The sequence below is a fragment of the Zalophus californianus genome, chromosome 3 (genome assembly GCF_009762305.2).
Source record: "Zalophus californianus isolate mZalCal1 chromosome 3, mZalCal1.pri.v2, whole genome shotgun sequence".
Classification (NCBI taxonomy): domain Eukaryota; kingdom Metazoa; phylum Chordata; class Mammalia; order Carnivora; family Otariidae; genus Zalophus; species Zalophus californianus.
In genome coordinates, this window is record NC_045597.1 from 186,743,268 (window position 1) to 186,761,324 (window position 18,057).

The 18,057-nt window shown below is 43.6% G+C and overlaps 1 protein-coding gene across 4 annotated transcripts in view; it reads left to right on the top strand.

Annotated features, from left to right (window-relative positions):
* Window positions 1-18,057, top strand: part of ARMC9 (armadillo repeat containing 9) — a 151,285-nt gene that overhangs the window by 12,199 nt on the left and 121,029 nt on the right. For all 4 annotated transcript variants that reach the window (XM_027590604.1, XM_027590606.1, XM_027590607.1 and 1 more), the window contains 4 exons: window positions 2,365-2,535; window positions 4,095-4,250; window positions 10,048-10,140; window positions 11,855-11,879. In XM_027590604.1, coding sequence (XP_027446405.1) covers window positions 2,365-2,535; window positions 4,095-4,250; window positions 10,048-10,140; window positions 11,855-11,879 — 445 coding nt within the window. The remainder of the gene's footprint in view (window positions 1-2,364; window positions 2,536-4,094; window positions 4,251-10,047; window positions 10,141-11,854; window positions 11,880-18,057) is intronic.

Genomic DNA, 18,057 nt, shown 5'->3' on the forward strand with positions numbered 1-18,057 from the left:
GCAGGACTCGACCCCAGGATGGTGTATAAATATTCTGAGCTTGGTGATTCTGGCTGGGATCATGGTTTATATTAGAGAAGATCATTAATATTTGTGACTATATTGAGTTATAACACTGGATCGCTTTGTATGTCGATATTAAATGCAGGGACTATTTCCAGGTACAGAATATGAATCATAAGTTAGGATGGATTTTAGATGTGATTATAATGATACAGGAAAGTTTGTGGTCCCAGGTCTACAAATGAAGAATTTAGAACAAACTGTACATGGCCCATTTGAACATGTGGACTCTGCCAGTCCACATAAGAAAATACTTAGAAGCCTTAAAATACTCGAAGCCTTAAAATACTCACAAGAGTCTGCACACAACTCACTCACACAAAGAGCTCTTGGTCTCCAGCCCTCTCTTGAGAGCATGCCTCCCCCAGAGTGGCTCACAGGGATGGCGGGGTCGGCTTCGAGCTCAGCCGCGGTGAGCCTGGAGTGGGGTCAGACTCCAGCAGTACTGCTGCTTGGGAAGATCCCCTGCACCTTGCGTCAGTCAGTAATGGGCTTCCTCCCAGTTCTTCCGGACGCCGTGGTGCCTGTTTGCACTTTGGGCACCTCCCTTGCCATGGCTGCTGACAAGCTGTCCTTCGCTGTTTCCAAGGCTGAGGAGCCAAGACCTTCCAGAGTAAGGTAACAGTCATTGTTCTTGATCACATGAAATAGAGAACATTTCTGTAATAAGCACAGTTGAAGATTCTTTTTTTTTTTTTTTAAGATTTATTTATTAGAAAGAGTAAGAGAGAGTGCAGCTGGGAAGGGCAGAGGGAGAGTGAGAGAGAAACTCCAAGCAGACTCCACGCTGAGCATGGAGCCTGTGCGGGGCTCATCCTCAAGCTCCAAGATCACGACCCAAGCTGAAACCAAGAGTTGGTTGCCATCCAGGCACCCCGAAGATTCTTTTTTTTTTTTTTTAAGATTTTATTTATTTGAGAGGGAGTGAGCGAGTGAGAGAGAGAGCACAAACTAGGGGAGAGGCAGAGGGAGGAGAAGAAGACTCCCTACTAAGGAGGGAGCCCAGTGCGGGGTTTAATCCCAGGACCCTGGGGTCATGACCTGAGCTGAAGGCAGACTCTTAACTGACTGAGCCACCCAGGCGTCCCTCAAAGATTCATTAATGAATGTCTTTAAGTATAACCGGACAGTGCAACATTGTGCAGTACATTCCCATTTTATAATATTAACAAGCTTATTTCTAAACAACCTAAAAAAAAGAGGAAAACTATAAAGCCATTTTTAAAAAGTATAAAAAAACAATGATCAGTTAATGGTGATGAATAATGGTGTTGGGTGGGGGGAACGGGAGGTTCTATAGAAGATCCAATCCAAGAAAAACTTTTGCATATGAGCACAAAATGTAGGTCTGAGTATCTTGGGCATTTGATACAGTAAGGAAAACAATATGAATCACATGGTTTGGGACCATTAGGAAGTTCTGTCCATTCTGCCTTATACCTAAATCTGCAAAATTACGCAGCAGGTATTTGCAGTGGGTCAGTCATCATTCTTGCCAGGCTGGTTTCATGATAATGGCCACCTCCTTTCCCCAGAATTCTCTATTTCTGCTTTTGCATGGTAGTTTGGGAAACTGCCTGCCCTGCATGGTCAGACTCACACAGCCCCGAGGTGGGAAGAGCGCCAGGCCTGTGCTCCTTCCTCCAACTCCAGCCTGTGCGTCCCTGTTTCTGTAATTGGTGGACATAGACAGTCACTGCATGGTGTGTTGGGAATCTGTCGTCACTTCCCAAGTGCCATCTTGATGGGACATGCTTTAGCAACAGGGAGCAAATGACAGCACCCGCCGCCCAGGCCAGGGATTGACTGAGGCAGTGTATAGGAGCTGCCACTCCAGGACTCAGCTGGACTGTCAGTAAGTTTCTGTGTGCGGGGTGAGTGCCACGGAGGCCTGGCTGGGCTTTGGATCTGACCTGGTTTTTACTGATCATATGCTCTGGGTCAGCAAGTTCACAGGATGACTTCAGTGTATTTATGTGCCTGTGAGTTTTCGGGCCTCAAGTCCTGGGCCTGTGCCTGGCTCCTTCCATGTCAGAGACTTAAATACTTCATCTGTTCTTTGTAAAGCTGAGACTTGACCTTGCAACCAGGGTTGGTTTGTGGGAATCTCAGCCTAAGATGCTTGAAGCCTTCTAGCTCTCTGGTTTTCTGTCCCTTATCTCAGGAAGGAGACTGAGTTTTCACACTGGAACCACAGAGTGTATGGGGTATGCAGGGTATTGGGTAGCTTGTGAGAAGTTGGGGTGTTGGGAGAATGGGCCTCCCTTATGACCGGGGTTCAGTCTGATGTCTTCTCCACAGAAGGACCTCGTTGCTGCATTTGACAGTGGTGACCAGAAGGTGTTCTTCAATTTGTGGGAGGAGCATATTCCCAGTTCCATCCGAGATCGTGACTCCCTTGCCCAGAAGTTGGAATTCTATCTTCACATCCATTTTGCCATCTATCTTCTGAAACACTCCATAGGGAGACCTGTACGTTCCCTTTGTGATTTGGGTGGGTCCGAGGGGTGTGTTCAAGGGGAAATGTTAGCTTTTTGTTTTGTAAATGAGCATTAATTTAGTTTTGTGGCCATTTTATCGTATTGCTTCCAAGGAGTAGGCGTCCCATGTCCTGTGCATGATTTTCTGTCTCATTCCCAGTAGTTTATTTTCTAGTTTATACGGGGAGTTAATAATTTCTGTACGGAAAGCTACATGGTTTTCCTCAATGCCTCAAATTTCTGAAAACCCAGCAAAATAAAGTTTCCTTATTTGGCAACTTAACACGAATACACATATGTCTAAGAGGACACCTATTGAGACCACATATTAGACTGTCTAATAGAAGAGAAGTTTGAGCTTAAGCAGTGGAAAGATGCCTGTTTGTGAAGGTCTGTCTGAGCGGTCAGATGAGTAGCCTCTGCAGTCCTTCTGCAGGGGTGCCAAGGGCACGGCTGAGAGCGCCCGCTACTGTGGCCACCAAGCCTCCCAGTACAGAGCAAATGACAGATGGGAGCAGGGCCATGTTGACATTTGACTACATGCCTTTCTTTAGTGGCTTCTCCTTGCATTAGCTACTGCCCCCAAGCACCTGTGTTCACTTATTAAAATGTCAGGGGGGCCAGGGGAGGGGTCATGGTGGAGGGAGCAGCTTTATAGTAAGTCATGGTAGTCATTCCTGTTCCTCAAGACAGTGTGCATGGGGGGTGAGATCATGGGAGATTTTCACTTTCTTTATATTTATTTCTCTTTTCTAACTTTTTTATTTTGATGTAAGATCAAAAAAATCAATAAACACCATATATTTTTTTAAGCCCAGTGGCCAGAAGAGGGCTTCCCGGTGTAGACGGAGTGAGATGTGTTGATTAGAAGAGCACATATACACAGGGTACACGGCTCTGGTGCAGCCAGGTGGTCAGGGAAGGAGAGCACTCGATTCCGGGCTGAGCAGCTCAAGTGCTCCGACCTCGCTGAGGCGCAGGAGGAAATCAAAACCTGAGAGGGATCAGGTTGCCTTGGATCACGCGTGCAGCCAGTGCAGCCTGCAAGATCAGTCCTTAGTTAGCTTTGCAGAGGAAAGGAGGAATGCAGTGGAAGCTTCTGCACCTCTCCTGAGGGAATCCTGGAAACGCATGTTTATGATTTTTGACAAGTGGAAACAATGCACACATCTAATAATAGGGGAATTGGCTAAGTAAATTGTGATAGACCCATGAGATCAGGTTTTGTCCTTCCGGTATAAATGATGTTTATGAAGAATTTTAAGGATATGAGAACATGATAATTATAAAGTAAAAGGGCAGCAGATCGAACTATGTATCTAGTTCTCCGAAATTCCTGACAAAGTTCCGTCAAGGGGGACATGAGGGGTGGTGTTTGAATGACTGGAGACCGTGTGCTTGCTAGGCCGGGGCGGGGGGGGGGCAGGGGGAGGATGCCAGCACCGTGGCTGGAACTAGAGGGGCTGCGGAGAAGGAGTGGGATGGTCGGGGTGCGGGGGGAGCCAGACGTCCAGCAGGAGACCCCACGCGAGCATCTTTCCTTCTTTGCAGGACAAAGAGGACCTGGAAGAGAGGATTTCTTATTTCAAAACCTACCTGGAGACCAAAGGGGCAGCGCTGAGCCAGACCACGGAGTTTCTCCCTTTCTATGCTCTGCCTTTTGTTCCCAACCCCATGGTCCACCCCTCCTTTAAAGAGCTCTTCCAGGTGAGTGACCAGTTGGATCTGGGGCAGCATTGCGGTTTCACCTTGTCGACGCTGGTGGTTTCTGAATGATGCCGTAAAAAACCTGAAAATTCGCTTCTGTTCTCAGATAAGTTTCTTTGACGAACTTTTCTTGTGCCATAAAATTTCATTTTTTGGGTGTATTAAGACTTGTTAACTCAGACTAACATAACTATTTTTAAGTGTACTTCTTCGAGCATTCCATGCATACCTTTTCAATATCGGAAGGATAATTTTTATTCAATTACATCGAAATTTGTGGCCTGAAAAGAACTAGGTTATTTTACGTAATTGCTGACCATATGTGTTTTAATTTCTATTCAGAGTCTCACTTACTTGGCACATTTCTGAGGACCTGGTTGCGTACTCTTACTTCCTTCAGACTACTTGCCTGGAGCTCTTTTAATTGTTTTATTTCACCGTAGTTGACATTTCAGCATACTATTTATTATCAGTGTTTATCCATTGTAGTAATTCTTGTTGACTTAATAAAATTAAGATGTCCCCTGAGAGGTTTATGAAAACATGTTTAAGAGACCGATGCAGTTGCTTTTTCTAAAGAAAGATCTCACACTGTTTCCGAGCATCTCTTTGGAGAGTCCTCATGCGCCACTGGACAACAGATGCTCTTCTCTCTCCAGACCCAGTGTGTCTCCGTCTCCTGTTCCGTTATACTTTAGTCAGACACCTGTCAGCGTTCCCGAATAGTAGCCCTTAAATTGAAGGCCACAGAGTTGAATGACTTCATGAAAGCAGGCTTGTCATAGAGTAGCCTATGTTGAATTCTGTGCTTGGTTTTCTTTGTCCATCCAAATTTAGTTTGGTGAAACTTGAAAAGAAATAGTGGATTTTCTCACTGCGAAGACTTCTGTTTATGAAGATGATGGCACAGTACTGCAGCTGCAGCTGAGGTCCAGCCCGGGCTTCGGCAGGCGGCTGGCCCGCTCTGGCTTGGTGTCCCGAGTCTGCAGGGTTCAGTATTCATGGGGAGTCATGTTATTCCTTTTTTTTTTTCCTTTTGCTACTCTCTACATATGTTCTTTCAGTGGCCGTCATAGATACCTGAGTATGTATGCATAACAAAATCTAAAGCTCATAGATCTTCTCGTCTTCCTGACCATTACAAGGACCTTAGAATGCATTCACCTCCTTCATCCCCTTCCCAGCTCACTTGCTGCTATTGTCAAGTATTTCAGTTATATACTTTAACCCCACACATTACAGAATCTTATTATTTGATTTCAATCTATGTGTGTATGGATTTACCCTTCTGTTCACCCATAGATGTGCTTGCTGTTCCGTCTTGCGTTAAGGACCTTCCATCTGTAATCATCTTCTCTGCCTCACATACATCCCTTTAGAGTCTCCTTTGGGTGACGATCTCTTCTTTCCATTCTCGCTTGTCTGAAATGTCTCTGTTGCTTTTTTAGACAGGGTCCAGAATGGTGGGCTTACAGCTATTTTCTTTCTTTTTTCTTTTTTTAAGATTTATTTATTTTGAGAGAGAGAGAGAGCGCGCGCGCGCATGCGTGTGGGGCGGGGAGGGGCAGTGGGAGAGGGAAAGAGAGAATCTCAAACTCCATGCTGAACTCAGAGCCCAGTGTGGGCTGGATCTCACAACCCTGAGATCATAACCTGAGCCAAAACCGAGAGTCGGACACTCAACCCACTGAGCCACCCGGGCGCCCCATATAGCTATTTTCTTTTATGACACTGAAGGTGATGTTATCACCCCGCTCCCTTTATTGCTATTGGAGGTCGGCCATCAGTCTCATTGCTCTTCCTGTGTAGGTGATCTGTCTTGTTTCTCTGAGCTTTGAGGTTGTGCAATTTTACTATGGCCTGTCTAGGGGTAGATTTCTATTTTTACTTGGGATTTGTTGGGCTTCCTGGATGTGACGTTTTGTGTCTTTGAACAACTCTGGAAAATTCTGTTTTCTCGTCCTATATTGCCTCTCCTCTTTATTATCTTTTTCTGGATGTCTGATTAAATCTACATTTAATCTATGTATCTGATTAAATCTGCATTAGACTTGCTTCTTCTATCCTTTTTTTTTTATTTAAAAAATTTGTGACAAAATACACATAAAATAAAATTTACCATCTCAACCATTGTGAAGTGTACAGTTCAGTAGAGTCAAGGATGTTCACAGTGTTGTGCCCTCCATGTCTCTTAACATCTTGTATTTTCCATCTCGTGATCTCTGTCAGGACTGTATTCTGGGTGATTTATTCACACCTGTCTTCAAACAGTCTAATCTGTTCTTTAATCCACTGAATTTGTAATTTCAGTCACTAACTTTTGTTAATAGAAGTTCTTTTTGTTTTTTAATTCAAATTTACTGGGTCATTTTTTATAGTCTCTTGTTCTTTGCTCATATTTTCAAGCCTTTTTATTTGTTTACCATTTTATACATTTGTGTTATATTCTTTGTTAATTTTATTTTTTTTAAAGATTTTTATTTATTTATTCATGAGAGACAGAGAGAGAGGCAGAGAGAGAGAAAGGCAGAGGGAGAAGCAGGCTCCCAAGGAGCAGGGAGCCCGATGCGGGACTCGATCCCAGGACTCCAGGATCATGACCTGAGCCGAAGGCAGACGCCCAACCATCTGAGCCACCCAGGCGCCCTATTCTTTGTTAATTTTAACATCAGGAGCCTTTATAGATTTGATCCTGCTGTGTTTAATTTCTGCTCGTTCATTCACGGCACCTTATATCTTTTTTTGAAAAAAAAATTAGTTATTTTGAGTTTTGACAATGAGTTTATTCTACTTGGGACTTGCGGGAGTTTTTTGAGGCCTGAGTGGAGTTTGGTTCTTTCAGAGATCTGCATTTGCATCTCTCAGTCATCTAGGGCATTACCAACCCAGGATCATTTTAAATTAAATTTCTTTGCTCAAGGCTTTGGGAACCATATAGATAGTTTCAGTTTAGGCTGCAATCTTTAATGAGACTAGTTTGGGTTATGAAGTTTCAAATGAGGTTTTTCCTCCCTTCTACCTAATGTCAAGGTCAAGACAGGTAGATTTCCTTGCTGTCGCCTTCTAGACAGTGGATTGGTTTGTCCTTGACTCTTTCCTGATGGTATAGCCCTTTGGGGTTAAAAAAAAAAAAACCCAGGGTTTTTTTAAAAGATTTTATTTATTTTTGAGAGAGAGAGAGTGCACGAAAGGGGGGAGGGACAGAGGGAGAAGCAGGCTCCCTGCTAAGCAGGGAGCCCGATGCAAGACTCAATCCTAGGACCCTGGGATCATGATCTGAACTGAAGGCAGATGCCTAACCAACTGAGCCACCCAGGTGCCCTGGGATCCCAGTTTTATGCTAGGGTCTCCTATTAGATTGTTTACTATGAGTGGATCCTATTGTCTTCGTCTTCTGTACCATGACCGTTCTTAGAACTGAGGTGTAAGGTCTTCTAGACTCTGAGTTATCCTTAGAGCGAAAACTGTCACTTTGAGCCTCTGCTTTTCCTTTCTTGCCACTTGGGGATGGATTTTAAAATATGGTTAACTTATCCAACTTTTTTAGTTGTTTTCATTGTTTTTTCAGGTTATCTTTTCTGCTGAGGTGTCAGGAAAGAAAAGTATTTTGTAGAGATTGTAATGAGCTCTTTTCAGCAAATTGTTTGTCAGTGAGCATCTCCTTGCAGAAATATTTAGGTATTCCTCTAGTTGATTACTTCCAGAAAAACTTTTGGGCACTTAGGTGCCAGGGACCAAGTCAAGCTTAATTAGTGAAAATGGAAAGAAATGGAAGGAATTCTTGTGGGCTCTGTGAGGGAGGGAGGAGGCAGTGGGTAGGCCAAGAGAGTCAAGCATGGAGTTCTCCATGAACTCCACAAGAATACCCTGCTTTTATTCATTTCATATATTAGGGTTCTGGGCAAGACTTTGAACGATCAGAAGGGTTTTGCTGTTGGAAAAAAAAAAGTCAGATGATCACTCATCTAGTGTGAAGTCTACATTCTACAAGTGAAGAGACTATGTTGTAAAGAGGGGGCATGACTTCATGCAGGGAGTACAGAGAACCAGCCCAGTGCTTCCCCCATTCCTGTGGGAGCTGGGCAGTCAGGTGCCTAGCAGACTTGGGAAATGTTCTTCTTCTCAAAGCTGAAAGCACAGAAAAATCAGAGCAGTCAAGAAAAAAAATAAGGGATTCATTACCCAGAGAGGTTTTATCCCAATCTCAGCCTTGTCATTAGCAGAGCATCAGAAGGTAAACAGTTCAATTGAAAATATGTACTTGTTAGTGGTACAAAATAGTAATCAGCAACAGAGCAATTTAACTGGAAGTCTCCATGTCCCAAATATTTTGTTTTGTTTGTTTTTTAAGATGTCTTCATTTATGTCGGCCAACATGGTAGTCCTTCCTTGCAATTCTTTATGGTATGGTTGAGCGCAGAAGCCTTGAGCGGTAGCGCGCTGTGTTAGTCTCCCAGAGCTGCTGTAACAGAGGGCCACAGACCGGGTGCCTTAAACAATAGAGACTTTCTGTCTCGTTCATGAGGCCAGAGGTCTGAAATCAAGGTGTTGGCAGGGCCATGCTCCCTGCGAAGCCTCTAGGGGAGGATACTTCCTTGCCTGTTTCTGCTTCTGGTAGCCTCAGATGTCCCTTGGCTAGTGGCAGCATAACTCCAATCCCCTGTCTTTACAGGCCCATCTTCTGTGTCTGTCTAAATTTTCCTTCTTAGAAGGACACCAGTCATGTTGCATTAAGGGCCCACCCTGCTCCAGTATGACCTCATCTTAACTAATTACATCTACAACAACCCCGTTCCAATGACCTCACATTCTGAGGAGGCTAGGACTTCTGCATATCTTTTTAGGGGACACAGTTCAACCCATAACACACACATTATAACTAAAGCTATCATGCCGTGTCAGGGAATTACACAGTCTTTTAAAAATATAAGACAGTATTTTTTCCAAAAGCCAGATGATGCCCTGGGTAGAACGGGTGGGGTGGGGGCATGGAGAAGGACACAGAGCTGGGGAGGGGAAGCGCGGAAGGATGGGGGGGGGGTCCTGCGGGGGTGGGGCAGGGCCTAAGAGGTAAGTTGATAGGAATTTTTAGAGATCTTGCTTCTTTTCTGTAGAACTTCTTGGTTTGGTGATAGATTTTTTTATATAAAGACTGTAAGGAAAATTGTCCTGAGAAAGATGATTGCTTGTCACACTTTTTCTTTTACTACTTAAGTCATTATTTTTTCCTTCTAATGAGCATTATTTGAGATAAGTAATTTATTATTAAGGGACAAATCAAACTAAAAGTATATCGTAATTCTTGACATGATGGGTTATTTGAGGCAGATAACAGCTTCTGTCTTTTTTTTTTTTTTTCTTATCTAGATGAGGTTTATGGAAATGAGTCTTTCTCTTTGGGAAACTTTCAGGAACTGAGTGATAGCCGTGTATGCCCGCCAGCACCGTGTATGCTTCAACGATTCTGAATTCTGGTTGGCATTCAACCTAATAAGCTTATTTGTCATGCTTGTGTTTAAATCACATGAAATATTCAAATCATGTACAGGGTTCTTTTTTCCTTGTTTATAACAGAACTCGTTCTTTCCTCCTGCTGTGGGTATCTGATCTTTTATAAATGAATTGGTTAGATGTCCAAAAACCTATTTTTCGCGGCATCACACCACAGGCAAGGCATCTTGCTTTTGATTTCAGTAACTGTGTTGGATGGGGTTATTTAAGCCAAAGGCCACAATTTGACAATGCTGTTGGCATTTAATGATCTAGGGCTTTTATTATTTTTCTTTTTTTATTTCAGGATTCTTGGACTCCAGAATTAAAGTTGAAGTTGGAAAAGTTTCTGGCTTTAATTTTTAAAGCCAGTAACACGCCAAAGCTTTTAACATTATACGTATCCTTTTGAAGCAGATGGAGACCACCTGTGGTGCTGAAGCAGCCCGCTGGCTCAGGCTGCCTCCTAGATGGGGATAACTTAGTGTTGCTTTCATATTTGCCAGGTGAATGAAGCATTCATGACAGAGTGTGTCAAGGCCCATGAAGAGAATTCCAGGTAGAGGGAACAGCTCGTGCGAAAGGACTGAGACAGTATATTTGGGAATTCAGTATTGCTGGAACAGAATAGAGAGAAAGTCAGAGACTAGGCAGGGCCAGGGCACAAAGGTTTGTGTGAGGTCTTGTAAGTCAAGAGGAGCCTTTGAAACATTTTAGGTAGGAGAATACCATGCTCATATTTACATTAAAAAAAAAAAAAATCACTCCTTTTTATTCCTGATTATAAAATTGATCATATTCCTCATAGAAAATTTGGAAAGCACAGAAATGCATTTGTATACATACATACACCCAAAAGTATGTAATGTTTAAATAAACATAGATACCTGTACATGTGTGTCTTTTTAAATATTTTTATCCAATGAAGAGAGCCCATTTCCCCATATCATTAAATGGTATCTTCAAAAAATAGGTTGTTTCCTCAAAAGTTTAAAACATAGAGTTACCATATGACCCAGCAGCTCCTCTCCTAGCTATATACCCAAGGGAACTGAAAACATATGTCCACATGACAACTTGTACATGAATGTTCACAGCAGTGTTTTTCAATACAGCCAAAAAGTGAAAACAACTCAAATGTCCGTCAAGGGATTAATGGATAGATAAGATGCAGCATACCCATGTGGTGGAATATTACTCAGGCATGTAAAGGAATGAAGTCCTGACACATGCTACAAATGTGGATGAACTTTGAAAACATCGTGCTGAGTAAAAGAAGCCAGACGTGACAGGCTGCCTTTTATATGATTCTGTTTGTATGAAAGATCCAGAAGAAGCAAATCAATAGAGACAGTAGATTCGTGGTTGCCTAGCGCCAGGGAGGGTAGGGAAAATGGAGATGACTCCTAATGGGTACAGGGGTCTTTTGGGGAGTGATAAGAATGTTCTAGAATTAATTGTAGTGATGGTTGTACAACTGTATGAACATACTGAAAACCAATGAAATATAAACTTAAAATGAGTGAGTTATCTGTGAATTTTATCTCAGTAAAGCTGTTACCAAAAAAATTTTAAGAAAACCCAAACCAGACAAGTTAAGTGCTTTGTCTTCAGTCATGTGGCCTGATGTGTGGGAGCTGAGATTTAGACTGCTTTGCAGTCTGGCTCCAGAGTCTGTGATCTTAGCTACTGTGCTTTGCTGTTGTCATCCCCATCTCAATCTCCTTAGGGTAGAGCTTTAAAATTGAAGTGACAGAGTTGAAGGGTATGAGTTCAGTTTGCGTTTTTAGGAGAATGTTTGGTAGCAGTGGGGAAGGTCTTTGGAAGGGGACAAGGAGGCCGCTTAGGGGGCTGTTGAAGCAGCATAAGACTTGCATGCATGCAGCAGGAATTGAGCTGGAGAGAAGAGGGTTTGCTTGAGAGTGAGCCATCCAGGTACTGAGAAGTCAGTAAGTGTCTCAGCTCCTTATAGCTACATGAAGAAGCAGACTTTACCATCCTGAGAATTCCCTCTCGTATCTTGCTAAGGCTTTCTCAGATTGGCTGCACAATGTGAGAGACCCTGAGGACTTTACCCTCAATGCCTGTTTTCCTCAACTTCTTTCTCATCCCAGAAGGAGAACGGACAAAGTCATAAAGGTAAAGCATCTAGATTAACATTTTTTAATTTTTATTTTTTTCAAGATTTATTTATTTATTTTAGAGTGGGGGAGAGAGAGAGAGAGCGCGCGCAAGCGAGCAGAGGGGAGGGGCAGAAGGAGAGGGAGAGAGAGTCCCAAGCAGATTCCAAGCTAAGCACGGAGCCTAACGTGGGGCTCGATCTCATGACACTGAGATCATGACCTGCGCTGAAACCAAGAGTCAGTCGTTTAACCGACTGAGCCACCCAGGCACCCCTAGATTAACATTTTTTAAAGAACAGTTTTGCCAACTCAAAGGTTTTGACTCACTTTTGAGTAGTGGGATAGGAGCAGAGATGGAGAAAATTCATGCACTTGGTGAACAAGGGCTTTAAAAGTCTAAGTATTTTTTTTAAATAAAACAGAGTCTAAATATTTATGAAGTGCTTTGCAATCAAGTTTTGCTGTGGTTCCTTGAGGCCCCCTCTGCAGTAGGGCTGGCACATCAGGTAACCCAGATGTGGAGAGATGAAGGGAATCCAGGCCCTGTCCCAAAGGGCACAGCCAGAAGACACAGTGCGGCATGCAGGGGAGGAGCGGGTGGGGGGGAAGAATCATTTTAGTATCTGTCACTTTTGTCTTGAACTAGTCTAGGGGGGTGTTATTTCTGTAGCAATTTGGAGCACCCATCTTAGAAGCATTTCCAGTTTTTGCATTCAAAGTAGGAATTCCAACATTAAGTTTTTAGCATAAAATGATGGTTTTCCATTATTAGCTTTTTTTTTTTTTTTTTTTTAACCAGAACTGTTCATTTTTCGGTAAGGTGAGAAAAACTTTAGTTAATATGAAGTCAGTAGCCGGTCAGCCCTTGACAGAAGGGTTTGTTTAAAAAAACAACAACAACAAAACAAAGTCAGTGGCCACAATTGTGGTTCTTTGCCTGAGTTTCGGCCTCGATGCTACATTAGGAAACCGCTGAAATGTTGGAAAGGCTGTGTGAAGCGTTCACGCCTGCGCTAAATTCTGGTGGCCTAATCCTCAGTCCGCAGCAGGTGGAGTTTTACCACGTGGAATCGCACATCTGCCCCTCCTGCCGCAGGGTAGTGTTAGAGCTGATCTTAAAACTTCCTGCCATTGTTTCGCCGTGGGTGTGTGTGTGTGTGTGTTGTTGTTGTTGTTGTTGTTTTGGTTTTTTTTTTTTTAGAAAATTAAAGTTTTGTAAAGAAAGGAAGTATTAGTAAATTATTTAGCTCTTTGCTTTCCAGGGAGGTGACAGACGAGCTTTAGATTTGACACCCCAGGAGGGAGGTAGCGGGAAGTCTGGATGCCTGTTTCGGCCTTGTGTAGTCTTGCCTCTCCCCGGCCCAGCGGTTCTGCGCGTGTGCGTGGCCCCGCCGGCCCCGCCAGCCCCCCGGAGCTCAGAGGGACAGGCCCCACCGATCCTTCACGGGGGATCCTTGTTCAGTCCTTGCCTGAACCCAGATGTGGGTGTATGGGGTCAACGTGGAATGCTCCCCGGGTCACCTTGGCGCTCCGGAGACTGCTCCGCCCTCAGTGTAGTTAAGCCCAAAGATGAGCCTGAGCGGATTTCTTCGGCTCCTCGGGCCTGCTCCCTGAAGAGTTAGTACAGTTCCCGGGCCTTGGCTGGAGTGGGTCCCGTGCCAGTTTTCTCATGTTTGGAACAGTGAGAATTCTTTTTTTTTTTTTTTTTTTTTTTTTTAACGATTTCCTTATCCATTTTGAGAGACAGAGCGCGTGAGGGGGGAGGGGAGGGCAGGGCAGAGGGAGTGGGACTGAGGATTATGCCGCCAGAACTTACCGAAGGCCTGAAACACATCATATACCCTTTCCAGTCCTCAAGCAGACCCCTGCGCTGAGCACGGGGCCCAATGTGGGGCTGAATCCCAGGACCCCGAGATCATGACCTGAGCCAAAACCAAGAGTCGTTGCTTAACCACCCAGGCGCCCCCAGAACAGTGGGAATTCATAAGTTGCGCTGGGCATTTGGGTCCTGCCCTGCAACTCCTGGAAATGCAGCTTTGCCCCACTATTTCTGTTTCTGTTCCAACCTAGTGCACCATCTCAGGCTTAGTGGCATAAAACAACAATGTCCATTTATATTATTATCACCATCTTGCATGGTCCGGGAATCGTGTGCTCAGGCAGTTCTCCCTCGGTGTCTCCTGGATGCCGATGGAGCCTGGTGGAGCCATCTTCAAGGCTTCCTCACCCACCTGCACAAGTCTGGTGGCTGGTGCTGAGGCCCTTGAGTGGAACTGCTACATGGCCTAGGCTTCCTCGTGGCGTGGTGGCTGGGTTCCAAGGGCGAATGTCCCCAGACAGAGCCAGTGGAAGCTGCATCACCTTTTCTAAACCAGCCTCTCAAGTAACTCAGTGTCACTTCTGCTACATTATCGTTAGAAGCAATTCCTAAGGCCAATCTACATTCAAAGGAAGGAGAATGACCTTCCACCTCTTGATAGGAAGGAGTGTCAAAGACGGGGCACTCATTTTAAAACCACTACCTCAACCTGCATCCTTAAGAGTTTCAGAAGATCGCCTTAGTTCTTGACTGAATCTGCTTGGCCTCTGTTCAGATTCAGTCTTTGAACTCCTCGGTACTGGTGGAGGGAAAGTGGTGGGAAACCTCCCCGATTCCTGAATCTCAGCCAGCCCTTGTCACCCCAACATACCCTGCAGCTTCAGAGGATAGCTTTCTGCCAGGAACCAGTCATGTCTCTGAGAAGTAGCCCAATTTTACAGATAAAATAAATCTGGGAGGGGGAGTGCAAAATCTGGGAGGGGAAGAGCCTGTGTTTTTCTATAGATCTTTCCTTTGGATTTCAGCAAGGAGACCAGGGTGTCTGAGCCTTTTTTAGGTTCAGTTTTAATTGAGTTTTCTGAGGATGCCAAGCAGAATTTCTGTGGAATTGAGACTGGCAGGCCCAGCGTGTGGCTGTGGCTAAATAAGCGCCAATGCAGCATTGCCATGGAGACCAGAGATTAGCACCAGCCCTGGTACCAGGGGCCCGGCCGGTGTCATGACAGCCAGTTGTCTGCACTTTGTCCCCTCCTCCCACACTTAATGGCTGCAGTGATCTCAAAGCCCAGACATGCCCCCAATTTAATTTAATTCTAGACTTAAGTATTGTTTTTTACATTGAATGGTTGGGCAAGTCATTATTCTGTGTGTCTTGATAGGAAGGTTTCATGGATCAGCTAAGATTTCCATAAGCTTTTGAAGGAGGCAAGAAAAGTGCTTGGAGGGGCACCTGGGTGGCTCAGTTGGTTAAGTATCTGCCTTCGGCTCAGGTTCCTGGGATCGAGCCCTGCATCAGGCTCCCTGCTCCTCGGGGAGCCTGTTTCTCCCTCTCCTTCTGCCTGCCGCTCCCCCTGCTTGTGCTCTCTCTCTCTGTCAAATAAGTAAAATCTTTAAAAAAAAAAAAAAACTGCTTGGAGTGGAAAATTCTCTGAAAAGGAATTATATTTTAAAATGAAGTTTAGGGGCGCCTGGGTGGCTCAGTTGGTTAAGCAACTGCCTTCGGCTCAGGTCATGATCCTGGAGTCCCGGGATCGAGTCCCACATCGGGCTCCCTGCTCAGCAGGGAGTCTGCTTCTCCCTCTGACCCTCTTCCCTCTCGTGCTCTCTATCTCTCATTCTCTCTCTCTCAAATAAATAAAATCTTAAAAAAAAAATAAAAAAAAAATAAAAAAAATAAAATGAAGTTTAGAAGAAAAATTCAGGTTGGAAATACAGCGTATTGTGTTATTATTTTACCTGGCCATCTAAAAAAGGTAGAGAAATCGTATCTTTTGGCATTTTTGCCATTAATTGATTTGACTCCTTCAGAAAATGAGCAACTGACCATTTTTCTAGAGTGTAGAGCCTTAAATGGTACTTTTTTTTTGAGCCTTAAATGGTATTTTAAAAATGATGACCAGAAAGTTATACATCATAACTTTCTTCATCCAGTACTTGTGGATTAGCAAAACAGCAAAGAGCCAATTTATATCTGAATACAAAGAAGAGAGAGTATATTGTATTGTAAAGTTAGAGTGATTGATTTTAGATTTTTAGATGTTGGAAAAATAGTTCCGTGTTTTAAAATGTACCATTTTGTCTTGAGCAACAGAGGGATCGCTAAAATTAAATCTCATCTACTCTTAAAAAAAAAAAAAAAAAGCAATGTACTTAAAGTGGAAATGTTAAGAGAAAGCTTGAGGCTTGCCCACAGGGGAGATCTCCATCACATTTGTTACTGTTTGAATGCATGCTGGAATGATCGAGAAACTTTCTGTGACCTTAACCCACATTCTTTTAGTTGTATATATCTCCTTGTTTAAAACTTGGGATGTAGTTCTTTGGATTTTGGTACAAATTCTGCCAGTAGTTTTGAAATATGAAGAGTCTCGATAAATATCACTGCCATGACTAAGACAGTTTCATTAATATAACATGGAATTTGAAATGAGACCTCTCTGCTAAAAGTTGAGCTCTTGCACGGCTAGGGATGTTGGCTCAGTCGTCCTTGTCTCATAAAATTTTTGAGAAGGAAAAAAGAGTCAGAGTTCTTTTTAATGCTCAGAAATAAAGTTGAGATCTTAGAGCTGCGACCCCAGTAGCTTCCAGTAATGGTCAGGTCCTGTTTGTAGGCAGCTAAGGTGTCTGCAAGGTGGTATCAGTCTCTGTAGAGCAGGCTGCTAAACAGTGTGTTTGAAGTGGTCACAGATATTTCTGGGTCCCTTACATTTAGCTAATTGCGCAGTGAGTTTCCGAGGGGGAGTGTTCCTTTGTGCAGTCCCCTTTCAAGAGGGACAACTTTGGTGGCTTTTATATTGATGATTTGTGAGGTTATTTGCCCCAGCTAATGGGTTTGGGTTCTTCATTCATCATTTGCCACTTGGTACACGTTGAGAAAGTTCTCCCAGATGCTCTCTAATAGTCATTACCACGAAATGGAATTATAAACCAACCTGTAGAATTTTCATCATCAGAGGTTCTAGCTTATGTAACTGAGCATAGGGAGATGGTAGTGACTCCTTCTCCCTAATAATATTTAAGTAAAAACTCGATAAATGATTTCCAGAGATGTTCTCCAAAGATTCAATACATGATATAAGTTTATTTTTATTTATTTATTTATTTTTAAAAGATTTTATTTATTTATTCGACAGAGAGAGAGAGAGAGAGAGCAGGAACACAAGCAGGGGGAGTGGGAGAGGGAGAAGCAAGCTTCTCGCCGAGCAGGGAGCCTGATGCGGGACTTGGTCCCAGGGCCCTGGGATCATGACCTGAGCCAAAGGCAGACGCTTAACGATGGAGCCACCCAGGCGCCCCTGGATGTAAGTTTATGCCAGAGGAGTTTAAAAGATTTGAAGGATGCTAAGCAATAATAATGTTATTAGTTCATTATTATGTGATGTTTTGGGTTTTAATAGTTAAAATATTTTACTTCTACACATAATCATGAAACAAAGTTTTTGAAATACAGTTTGTGCATGATCTTCATGGCTCTTTAGAACACCAAGAGGAGGGGCGCCTGGGTGGCTCAGTCGTTAAGCATCTGCCTTCGGCTCAGGTCATGATCCCAGGGTCCTGGGATCGAGTCCCGCATCGGGCTCCCTGCTCGGCGGGAAGCCTGCTTCTCCCTCTCCCACTCCCCCTGCTTGTGTTCCCTCTCTCACTGTGTCTCTCTCTGTCAAATAAACAAATAAAATCTTTAAAAAAAAAAGAACACCAAGAGGAACAGATGAGTTAGGACTGCCGTTCTCAAACTTGTGGTATGTGTCAGAGCCATGTGGGGACTTTGTTGACCCTACAGTTTCTCAGCCTCCAGCCCACAGCCACAAAATCAGAGTCTCTGGAAGTGAGGCTTGATCATCTTTATTTTTGGATGCTTCTAACATATTTCAAACTTTGCGTCTTACTGTTTCACAGTGTAACCTCTGGGTTTTTCAGGTTATCTTCTTGCATAGAAATACATTTAGAAAATCTTTGGCCCTTCCCAAAGAGGAAACAATAGTAATTGCTGCCACTTATTGACTTCCTCCCGTGGGCCAGCAGTGAGCTAGGCACTTGGATGTATCTGTTCATTGAATTCTCACAATGACTCGGTTTTGTATGTGTGCTTTTTTAAAATTAAAGTGTGGTTGACATACAGTGTTACATTAGTTTCAGGTGTGCAATACTCAATGCT